General features: G+C 28.4%; 1 protein-coding gene across 1 annotated transcript; it reads left to right on the top strand.

Moving 5' to 3' along the window:
- Nucleotides 1-3,379: 3,379 nt before the first annotated feature.
- LOC107449183 (uncharacterized) lies at nt 3,380-12,405 on the top strand. The gene is made up of 2 exons (XM_087161309.1): nt 3,380-3,539; nt 11,960-12,405. The coding sequence occupies exons 1-2, from the start codon at nt 3,525-3,527 to the stop codon at nt 12,284-12,286; spliced, it is 342 nt and encodes a 113-aa protein (XP_087017435.1). The 5' UTR covers nt 3,380-3,524; the 3' UTR covers nt 12,287-12,405.
- The last annotated feature ends 114 nt before the right edge of the window (nt 12,406-12,519 follow it).

Here is a 12,519-nt window from a genome sequence, read left to right as displayed (position 1 = left end):
CAAACAATGGCCATGACTAAAATAGTCAATGAGTTTTAAAGTTATCCGCTTTTTAAAATCAAGTCTTTAAGAACAAAATCATTACAATATCAAAACATGGTAAAATCATCTTTCTGCTAAAAACATTGTCACCGTTTTATAAAATTAAAGTCAATCTTGTAAGGAGCATATGTTTGAAAAAACAGGAAAAAAGAATTTTTCTTATTTTAATCATTTTCTTTTTTTTTTCTTGTCAACAGAAAAATAAGTAGCAGACAGATAATAAATTCCTGTTTGGCACCATGAACAAAATAAACCCATCTACAAGTACGGAGTATACGACTTTTTACAATGCAAAAGATTTCGGATCAAATTATGATATAAAGTACCGGTACTATGGGTGCATCATCGGTAAAATTCCTTTTGCCGTGAAATTTTTATCATAAAATATTATGCCGTAATTTTTACAGTAAATATTTATTTAATCACAATGATTTAGTGACTACTACTGTAAATATTACGATATTCCAGGTATTTTGTTCCTTAACATGCTCCTGTAAAATGAACTTTTTGTACTGGTACTTTTTGCCATAATTTAATCTGAAATAGAATTTTTTACAGTATGCTAGTAGAAATAAAAAAGAGTTATAAAACCACCCTACGCTAGATGCAATTTATCACTTTTAAAAATTAAAGAATATGTAAAAGTAACTTATGTCGAAAAATTAATTCCACTGAGTTTAATACCGAGTTGGGCAAAAATGTAATAGATTGCATTTCTCGATTATAGTAATTAATTACTTGCAATCATGATTACAATACATCATATTGTGATTACAGATGTAATATTGATTACAGCAATCAATTACAGAAATCAATTACTTGAAATCATGATTACAGTTTTGATTACAACTGTAATCGAGATTATAACTTTAGTTACAACTATAATATTGATTACAACTTTATTACAACTGTAATCATGATTAGAACTTTGATTGCAACAATAATCGTGACTACAATTTTATTACAAACTTAATCATGATTACAATAGTCGATTCCAATATTCAATTACTTTTAATCGTGATTAAAGCTCATCATCATTTTCAATACAATTGTCATCTGGATTACACTAATTGATAATAGTAATTAATTAGTTGTAATCTTAATTAAAATTCACCATAATTTTGGATGCAAAAATAATCGTGATTTCAAGTAATCATGATTACTTGTAATCACATCACGAAACGATTAGGGCTAATTATGACTACGAGTTATCAATTACAAGTTTTTTCTGTAGTTTGAACTGGAATTTTTTAGATGTAAGGAAAGTTGAAGGATCAGATTTTTAAAAAAAATCGAAACGAAGAATTTAAATGAAAACTGCTTGTGAACTAAGAAAGTTATTGAATGTTCTATCATTATTCAATACTCATTCATCTATCTTCACAGTTAAGAAAGAATGAAGCAGTTGCAATTTTATAGAGTTGAAAAATAATTCAAATGTAAATAAATTAACGATCAAAAGACTTAGGTATTTAATAAGATAAACCATTGGTTAATTTTTCATCAAAATAAATAAAAAGTGCAATCGTTTTACCGACGAACAAAATTTGAACTAGTTTCTACTGACGATTCAAAATTCGGTTAATTTAAAAACATATTTCAACTTTCATTTTAAATTAAATGTGGAAATAACAACATGCCTATACGAAAAAATGTAATCTCAATAATAAATTCGAAATGTATTGAATTTATCCTCGATATTCTACGGAAAGCTCTTCAAAAAAAATTTAATGATGTTGAATTTTAGTTTCAAATACTGTTAATCAAACAATTATACGACAATACTTTAAAACCCTTTTTTGAATGTTTAATTAAAATTTCACATGCAAATTAAAATAGATGAAATAAAGTATGAATGTAGCAATAGATTCAGATTTTAGTGTATTTGTAAAGTTAAACATTTCTTCTATATTTAGAAATGACAGTTTATAAAATCAGTCTACTTATTAAATCATATATCCTCAGAGCGAATATTGAAAGTGGTTGCAATATTTAAGAAGCGGGTACAGTATCTACAGATATGATAACAATAACTCGATCAAAAGGAATTACCTTCCAGAATCCTGAGGGGAAAAGGAAGAGAGGCAGGCTACGTTTTAGATAGTTAGATGATGTAGAAAAAAAGCTGACCAGTTATGGGGGAAATCGATGGAGATTAGTGAGTAGATAGATAGAGAAGGAATAAGCTGTTTCTGACAGCCAATGAGAGTAATCGGCTATAGTGCTTATAGAAGACGAAAAATAACTATTAAATAATTTTAAAAAAATCGAAGCAAAACACATAGTATTTATGTTAAATCTCGTTGTTTTTGAATTCTTTGCTTTGTATTAAATTTAATGTAAAAATACACAGACATTAAACTTAAAAGGTTTATTAACTCACATCGAAAGTAAAATTTCCGCAGAATTTAATTGATAGTTTTCTGCATGGAAAAGTTATTCCTAAAACATTTTTTTAAAGTTAGTAATACAAAAACAACTTTTAAGGTTTATTTTACTCTCTATAAGACGTAACATGCGTAACTTACGTTTTTGACTTGCATTATGTTTCGTAAAGGCCTCCCTTACAGAATCCCAGTAAAAATTAAATCTAAGAAGTCTATACGCATTAGGAGCTGCAGACTAATAAAGTGAGGAAGACGAAATATTATTGAGAATAGCAGGATTAAAAACGCCAACTTTCATTTGATTGCAAAAAGAAATTGAGAGCCGATGAAAAACAATAATTCGAAACACTTCCAAGTTTCATTAAACGATCAAACTGATTTAAGTGTTCCCATACTCCCTTCCTCTCTAAGAGGGTTTTGATATCGTTTTTAATTTTTTCTCGAATAAATATTAATAATTTGGACAAAGATTCTAGATATATATATTTAGGATGGCTAATACAGAGCATCCCGTATACGAATGAATTATCCGCCTTTTAAAATTCTGTATCAATTAAAAAAAAGATGTTGCGGTTAAAAATAATATGCTATGCATTATATTAATGCAGAATTTGCCTCTACATTACAATAGAGGACAACAGCTTTAAGGAATGTGTTTGTCATTTAAGGAATATGTTTACAGTTTAAGAAATACGTTGAATAATACAACTCAGTAATTATGTTTTTTTTTAGAAAACATAAAGCAATGACGTACCTGAATAAGATTAAATAGCTACTCGCTAAGCGGTAGAACAATGTTGTACAGATTTCTTCTCTTGCATTTCATGTACAACACAAAATAATAAATATTTCTTTCATAAGTAATGAAAAAAACCTTGTACGGATTCTCCAGAGATCAAATTTATTACAGAATGGTAATCTTCTAATGTACATCGAGGACTTGTAGCCATACTTTAAACCAAAGAAACAGATAATTTGACAGGTTGTTGAGTCAACGAAGGTTTTAAATACAAAGACATCAGGATCATATTCGCTGGTTTTCATGAAATCAAAACTTCTTTTGTTTTCAAGACTTCGGTAAAAAATATTCACAAAATGGTTTCTCATCTGGTAAGATATAATTTTGTACTTATGAATTTTTAGTTTAATTCAAGCTGGATTTAAAAACCACTTCTTCTCAAGGTGAACTAGAAATGTTTTTTAATTAAAATTTTCACTATGAACACGAGTCCAGTTATATGCACTGAAAAAGATTAAGGATCAAATTTCGGTTAAAACTATCGGCACCTTTTTACCGCAGAATCCATTTTTTGCGGAGCATGCAACAGAACAAAAATTCTTATATATCGTAATTTTTACTGTAATAATTATCGCAAAATTACAGAATCACTCTTATTAAACAAATATTACTGTTCAAATTGTGGTTTAATATTTTACAGTAAAAGCAGATTTTTTGATAAAATGGATTTTACGAATGATGGACTCTAAGTGCCGGTCCTTTTTAGTGCTCATTCTTTATGCTATTTATTGTTTGCTTGCGGTAAATCTTGGCTATTACTTGTTAACCGCAATCAGAAGTATCAATTTCGATGCCTAAAGATACTGAATATACTTTATTTTGATGAGTTAATTTTCTTTTTTAATCTTATAATACAAAATACTTGGGAAAAAACAAATATTAACAATAAAAAACTAAATTATTTTATTTCATTTTCAAATGTTTCATGCTATGCTTCCTTTCAGTTTTGATCATGCACTGTCAAAGAAATTGCGGATCAAATTACGGTAAAAAAGTACAAGCACTCAAGGTGCAGGCACTTTTTTATCGTAAAATCCTTCTTTACAGGAACATGTTACGAAACAAAAAATCTAATAAATTGTAATTTTTACAGTAATTAAACAAATATTGCTGTACAAATTATGGTATAATATTTTACGGTAAAAATGTATTTTATACTAAAATGGATTTTACGAATTGTGGTCTCAAAATGCCGGTACTTTATACTGTAATCTGATCCAGAATTCTTTACAGTTCACTAAAGTGCACATTCTTTAGGAGAAGTGGTTCTTATGAGGTAAATCTTGTCTATTACATGTTAACTGCAATCAAAAGTATCAATTTCAATGCTTAAAAATACTGGATATATTTTATTTTGAAAAGTTAATTTTCTTTCTTAATCTTATAATCCAAAATACTTGGGAAAAGCAGCCATTAACAATAAAAAGAAACTGAAGAACAATTTTATTTCATTTTCAAATGTTTCATTTTATGCTTCTCTTCAGTTTTGGTCATGCATTTCAGATCAAATTACGATAAAAATTACAAGCTCTCATGGTCCGGGTACTTTTTATCGTAAGACAGGAACACGTTACGAAACGAAAGATCTAATGTATTATAATTTTTAAAGTAATAATTACGGTAATATCACTGAATCACTCTAATTAAATACATATTAGTGTAAAAACTACAGTATAATATCTTTATGCAGAAATTAATTTTACAGATGATGCAACTAAAGTGCCAAAACTTTGAACCGTAATTTAAACTTTAAGTTTACAGTCTGATTGCCTAATATTGTATAATATAGATTTGTTTATTATTTATGTTTTTTCATATTTTGTATGATTTTTCTACTCCTATAGTAATAATTATTATTGACGAAATTTCGTAATTATTTTTTCTAGATTGTCCACCCTTAACAAACTTAAAATGTTTTTTCTTAATTCAAATTTTAAATGCATGATAAATAAGCTAACAATAAATTTTAAAATAATATTCATTCTTTGCAAAATATACATCAAAAGAACATCAAATATAATTATTGTGCAATAATTAATTAGAAATAATTTCTCTAGTAAAACCATTGCAATTTTAAATCCAACTTCAATTTAAGAATAAAAATATTTTTTAATACTTTATGTGAGTTAAAATCTTATAAGATGCTTTCTAATATCAAAATGAACAGGGAGAAGAAATTCCGATAAAATTACCATACTATATAGTAAAAAAAATTATGGTAAAAAACAGCATAAATCTGGTAGTAAAACCAAAATATATTGTATTTTACCATTCATTTTGGCAATTTTTACACTCATATGCTAACGGTTTATCGAAAATCATGGTTTTCAGAATTTTAGTTCTAATTGTAATTCATTCGAATAATTGGTTTTTATGCCATGCTCTAAGCTATCATGATAAAATTACCAAATTTTACCACGTTTACCAAATTTCAATACATATTATAAAACGATATTTATATGTTATTTTTACCGAATTCATTAAAGTGTTTCGGAAAAATTGCCAAGTTTTTTGATGTTCCCATAGAGTCAGAAACACGGTAAATTTTACCATATTTCGAAAGTTTTGGAATACTTTTTTTCTCAGTGAAGAAACACTAATCAGTTATAGCTATATTCTATAATTTTCAAACTTAAAATTATTCTTGTAAATTGGAGAGCAAGTTGCTATTTTCGATTTAAGAGTTTATACTATAATGAAATTGATTCATTTCAATTAAGTAAACAGAATGTAAATTAAATTGATATCGACGGGTGAAAGGCTAACCTAAGTCAACTAACAACTCCTGAAACTTTCGTTTCATTTGCTTATGGCTAGTATAAAATGTAAGGAACTCAGTGTAAGGAATTCCAACCTGAGCTACTTCGTTGAAAAACGAGTGCTCTATTTCCTAAATCACTGCGGTTCACGAGTTCTATTATGAAGAAATTGTAATCGAGAGAATTTCACTACAACATTATATCAATTTGACAATAATGTCAAAACGCAAATTTATTTATACGATATTCAAAACCATAAAGTAATTGCTAAAAAGTAAGAGCAAGTATGGAAAAGAATTGCAAAATGATTCGATAAAACGGAAAAGTTATATTTCAGTTCACAAAAATGCATGGCAGAAACAAAGAATTTCAACTGATAGCTTTAATCCCTTTGTAATTGGGATGGAAAACGGCTAAAAACCATTTTTCAACAAAGGGGATTTTAACCATTAAATATACTGAGAAATTTCGAAAAATTAAAAGTTATATTTTACAGTGTAGGATTTTTAAAGAAAAGTTAATTTAAGGGGAAATTACAATGCAAAGAATATACAAGACAAATATATGGTGGAACATTCTATTTTCTGACAAAAAGACATCCAAAGCATAAAACTGAAACTTAAGAAATCAAAACAGCATACTATCGCATTACATTGACTGCTTGTCTGGAAGATCACTGATTTTATTGTGGTTGGAGTCAAATTTTACTGGTCTTGGACCAACAGACCATCGTTAATTTCAAGCCCATATTAAAAGAACTGATATATAAAGTTATTCATCCTGTAACAATAAAGAAACACTAAAAGTTATTGATAATATAACAATAATTCTAAAATTATTTTATTAGTCTTTCTTTTAACACTTTAATAAGTAAACTACTCACAATAGCAGTTTAATAGCATCATTATTAAACGCCATCAATAGGTTTTTACCAGATAAGCTACTTATTTTATAAAAATAGAAAATATTTATGCAGATGGAAGTAAGAAGTATGATCGAAACTACCAGAATATGGTAAAATTTACCATGTTTCTGACTCCATGGGAAAACTAAAATGGCTCGGTAATTTTCAACGAAGCCCTTTGTTTTTTTTTAAAATTAACAATAAAATCTATGGTTTCTTAATGTGTTTTAAAATTTCGTAAATGTGGTAAAATTTGATAATTTTATCATGATACCTTAGCATGGTATCATGATAATCAATGTATCATGGTATCATGATATAGCGAAAAATCATTTATTCGATTAAGTTTAATTTAAAGTTTCGAATTTTTAGCAAATATTTAAAGTACGTAAATAAAACTATAATCTTGAAAACCAGAATTTCCGGTAAAATTGTTATTATATGAACGGAAAAATTACCAAATGAATGGTTTAAATACCGTATATTTTTGTTTTACTTTGAAAATCACGCTGTTTTTTCCATCAGAAATGTCTTTACCATTCAGTGCGGTAATTTCAACAAATATTTTTTTTCTCCGTGCTGTAATAAGAAAAAAATAAAAACTTTTGATAGTTTAAATGATGCAACGATTAAAACGCTTATTGGTGTATAAGTAACATAATTATTAACGCAACTATTTATATATTATGAAGAGTTTATTTCAAACACATCTACTAATATTTATTAATGTGGGAGTATTATGAGGAGTCTAATTAATAACATGACATTATTTATTTTAAACTTTTGAAAATTTAAATGATACAACGATTAAAACGTTTATTGGTGTATAAGTAGCATAATTATTAACGCAACTATTTATATAATTTGAAGAGTTTATTTCAAATATACCTACTAATTTATTTTAATGTAGGAGTATTACAATGAGTTTAATTAATAACATGACATTATTTTTATTAATTGGCATATTTGAGATTCAGATTCTTTGATATTATGAATTTCAGATTCTTTTTCTCAAAATGGGATATTTTATGGAAGTGAATAGTAAATATATTTATTTAACTGCTATATAACCTTTATTTCACTGAATAATGACTAATTTCATGTTTGCCAGTAACGCACTAACAGACAAACACTAGGATTTTATTCGACAATGCATTGAATTACCATACAATATGAAGTATTGTCAGGAAGGCACGACAGATTTAAACCTCATTATATCCTCTAAATCTGACAGAAAACGCAAATATTTGAATTCTTGACATAAAGAAATTCTACACGGGGCTGATTAAACAAAGACATTTTTTTTCGGTGACCATGAAAATTTACGGACTGCTTAGAAATGTTTACACTTCCTACAATGCGTTACTATTACGATTGCTCTTAAATAAAATAATAAAATTATATCTTAAGAGCTTTTCTTGATATCCAGATATTTATTTCGATATTTAAATATAAGTCTTTAAATTCAAAAAACGTTTTGACATGCAAATATATTTAAGCTTTATTTTATTAATTATAAACTCTTAGACTAGAACAAAATAAATTTTTAAACTACGCTTCCTCACAATGCTGTTTTCTGCCTCACTGTAAAAAAAAATATATGTCTGGATCAAATTACAGTATAAAGTACTGGCACTTTGGGAGCATCATACATAAAGTCCCTTTTACCGCAAAATATCATATCGTAATATTTACAGTAATATTCATTTAATTTAAGTGATTCAATAATTTTAGCATAGCTATTGCTGTAAAAATTAAGGTATATCAGATTTCTTGGTCCGTTACATATTTCGGAAATACTGGGTTTTATGGTAAAAAAGTACCGGAAGCCTTTTACCGTATTTTGATACCGACTAATTTACAGTACTGAAGAACTAGCAAAAAGAAAAACAAAAAATATCGATACATTTAACAAAAAATACAAATTTCCTTCATAGAACATATGGAACTCATCATAAAGATAATTGTTCATTAACGTATTAGAATTTTGAATCAAATATATTGTGCACTGTAAAAAATTCCAGACCAAATTCCGATAAAAGTAACGACACTTAGGGTGCAAGTACTTTTAACAGTAAAATCTATTTTTACCGTAACTTTTTGTGGAGCAAAAACTCTGATGTACCATAATTACCGCAATCTGTAATAGAGTAAATCACTGTTATTAAATAAATTTACAATTTTTACAGTAATATTAACTGCAAAAATTACGGTGTAAAATTTTAAGGTAAAATTGGATTTTTTAAAAGTTCTTATATTTAATTTCTAGATTATTTCTACTTCATAAAGGACCATATGCAGTTGGAAATTCTGGTATATATTGAGCCATGATATAGTTTAAGTTCGATTAAATTAATCCCCTTCCTCCAATGTTAAACAATGTCATTGCGCATCTGAAACGTAATTACACGATGTTATGGATCAATATAAGCAGAAACATGATACATTTCAATACCTTATAAAGTGAATTTGCGTAATTTTACAGCATAATTTAGGAAGCATAACCTATTATGGCTCAAATTACCGATATTTTATTTCATATTTCATAACCATCAATGAGTAGCCGACCAAAATTGGAGTTTAGGGCTACCAATGATCAATTCCGCAGCTTTCTAATTTTGAACCCAGAAGACAAGGGAACTCTTGGATCAGTACCCCCAGAGGTGTTGGTTTGTTACGGGGACTTGGAGGACTTTGTGCCCCGGCAGATTTAACATGCACCAGTCACCACTTAATTCCCGGGGATTCTTGCGCCGGCTGGATTCCAACTCCTGCTCTCTGGAACATGAGTCCAATACCCTACTAACCGGGCTACCCCGACAGCAAAATTACCGATATTACAGTTCAAAAACTTCCTGACTTTCTGAGTATGTATCGAATGAATAACAAAAACAACTTCACTATTATCACTATACGCGCAGAAGTAAATATTTTTCACACACTAAACTTGATTACAATTCACACTGTATTATTTAGAGTAGAAAAATTGGAATAGAGTAAAATGGATCTGCTTGATTTAACAACCAAAAGAAATTTTTTTTTATTTGTTTAATAAATAAAATTTAACCACAAGATTTAAAAGGTAATTTTCTGTCATGTTGGTATGTTTAAATTATTTCTGTTAATTATTATTTCTGTTAATTAGTTATGGGCACAATTTTACTTTTTTTTTCTCTTTTTTTGTTTTTTTTTATTTTGTTTTTTTTTTTTTATTTTTTTTTTTTTTTTTTCCTTTATTATTTATTTTTTTTGATGCCGTGAATGAAATTGTGCTCATAACTAATTAACAGAAATAATAATTAACAGAAATAATTTAAACATACCAACATAACATTTCTCTTTAAAAAAATCAGATTTTCTAAAATAATTATACTTGTCTATTACTAAAACTTTTTTTTTTAAAAAAAGTTAAATATCCTTAGCACTCTTAGAAATGTTCTGAAAAAATTTTTAAGATTTTTTTTTTAACAGAATAACTTTAAATAAATTTCAAAAATTTATGGCAAAGAAAGAGCTAAGACTAAAAGATTATTCTTTCAATAAATTCAGATGACAAGTTATAAAACTTCCAGTGTGCTTGATTTTATATAAAAAGAATTTCAACAGATAGCGTTGATAGTAAATAAGTAAATCAAAAATAAATCAATAAAAATCGCATCCCAATTTTTTATAAATCTTTTCTTTTATGGAGTGAAAATTATCATATTACAATAATTTCGAAATATTTACTTTCTCAGATTTATACTTTACTATCAGCAGTGCCATCTATTCATAATTTTTTGAATTAAAAACCAGAGAAAACCTGTCACCAGAGAAAACCTGTCACGTGAATTTACTGCAAAATTACATATTGATTTATTAATTTAATTTCTGCAGTTTTTCAATGAAACTTTTTGGAAACCCGTCCGTCTAATTAATTACACAGTTAGAAATTTCTCAGAAAAAAGTAACTTTAAATAACTATTTATTTAATTCTTATTTTACCATATTAAAAAAAGCTGTTTGATAACCTTTAATAAGATGGAATTATAAGATGGCATTTGATAACCTTTAATTAGATGATAACTGTAAGAAAAACCGCTTACTAACTGTTTTCGCCTAATACGGTTAAACAACTGGAATTTTACCGTATCAACTTGGCCTGATTAATGAAACCACTTAGTTCCTTGCAGGCAGTTACAGAAGTTTAATCTGAGCTGAAAGGGCAAATCTGTGAATCTCATGTTAGACGGAACGAGGGTTCGAGTCCTAGTGTTGGTGCCACAATATTTATTTCAAGAGACGCGGTGGCTCAGAGGATAGAGCGTTCACCTCTCAATAAGGTGGACCAGGTTAGAATCATAGCGATGGCTAATCGATACGAATTTTGCTCCTGCTAGCACAGACCACAGTGCTGATGCAAAATATCCTCAGTAGTAGACAGATTATGGATTAGAGTCCCCTTGCGGTCAGGATAACCATAGTAGGTTTTCGTAGTTTTCCTCTCCATGTAATGCGGATTAGTTCTATCAAAAAGCCCTCCACTAAGGCAAAATTTCTCCTGGACTTGATCCTTGAGTCCCCTTCTCTTCTGGATAGGGTGCAAAATTATATGGATACGAGAGTCGAAAATTGGTATTCATAAACTCAAAATTGGGTCGGCTGTTAAACGGCGATTATAAAATATTTCTTTCAGTTCCAGGGCCCTGCCCTGCCCTCCCCTATTTGTGACCCCGGACTGTTAGGTTAAGACACTCTCACCCACGCATGAATGGTAGCGCCATAAAGCTTCTTTATATCCTAACCTCAAGAAAAACCTAGCTCCTATGTCCAATTAAATTTATTCTTATGGTTTTGATTGTTGTTGTTGTAAATGGTTAAAAATTCGTATAGCTTTGTATGTATGGTTTTTTAACCATTCTAGTTATAAACGGCCTTAAAACCATAAAAGTAAAAAATGTTCTTTTCCGTATACGTTAAGGTTGATTGGATGAGCAAACTATATGCCCCTGGTTATTTTACCATAATTTTAGAATGAAATTCCTAACAGTGTTTATTTTTCTTCTCAACTTCGATTACTTTTTTTTAGTTACTTCTATTGATGGTACTTGCATCATTAGCAACTACTTCAATAACTCTGATGACAGACAGTAACGGTGAACCTGACTTTTATTTATGCCGCAACATTGGAAGTGATGGTGCTTACAAAATCAACAATGCTTTGGAAAATCCGAACTTCGCTGAAGATACCATAGCTCTGAATGATTTGAAGAGAGAATTCAATAGCGACTCTGCTTTAATGAAATTCTTGAACTATATATGCGGACGTAAAGTTGCTGACAACCGACCAAGATGGGCAAGTGTAATAAGATGGAAGAGGGATGTTAAAAATGCAAATGAAACACAAAGTTCCTAATGGATAAAATGAACAACCACGTAATAATTAAAAATATTGTGGATCTTTAAGTAAATAAAAAGTTAACTACATAAAGTTTCTAAGTGAATACATGAAAATAAAAATCTCTATCAAATACATCGTTGGAAATTTCTCAGTAAAAATTGCTAGCTAGCAATTTATTTAAATGTTATTTTACCATATTAAGTCAAAACATTCGAATAATAATTTAAAAAAGATGAAATTCGAACTCT

Source organism: Parasteatoda tepidariorum, chromosome 4 (genome assembly GCF_982258835.1).
Source record: "Parasteatoda tepidariorum strain Cologne lab strain chromosome 4, Ptep-v5.0, whole genome shotgun sequence".
Taxonomy (NCBI): domain Eukaryota; kingdom Metazoa; phylum Arthropoda; class Arachnida; order Araneae; family Theridiidae; genus Parasteatoda; species Parasteatoda tepidariorum.
The sequence above is the reverse complement of the archived record's forward strand: the minus strand, read 5'-3'. Positions and strand labels throughout refer to the sequence as shown.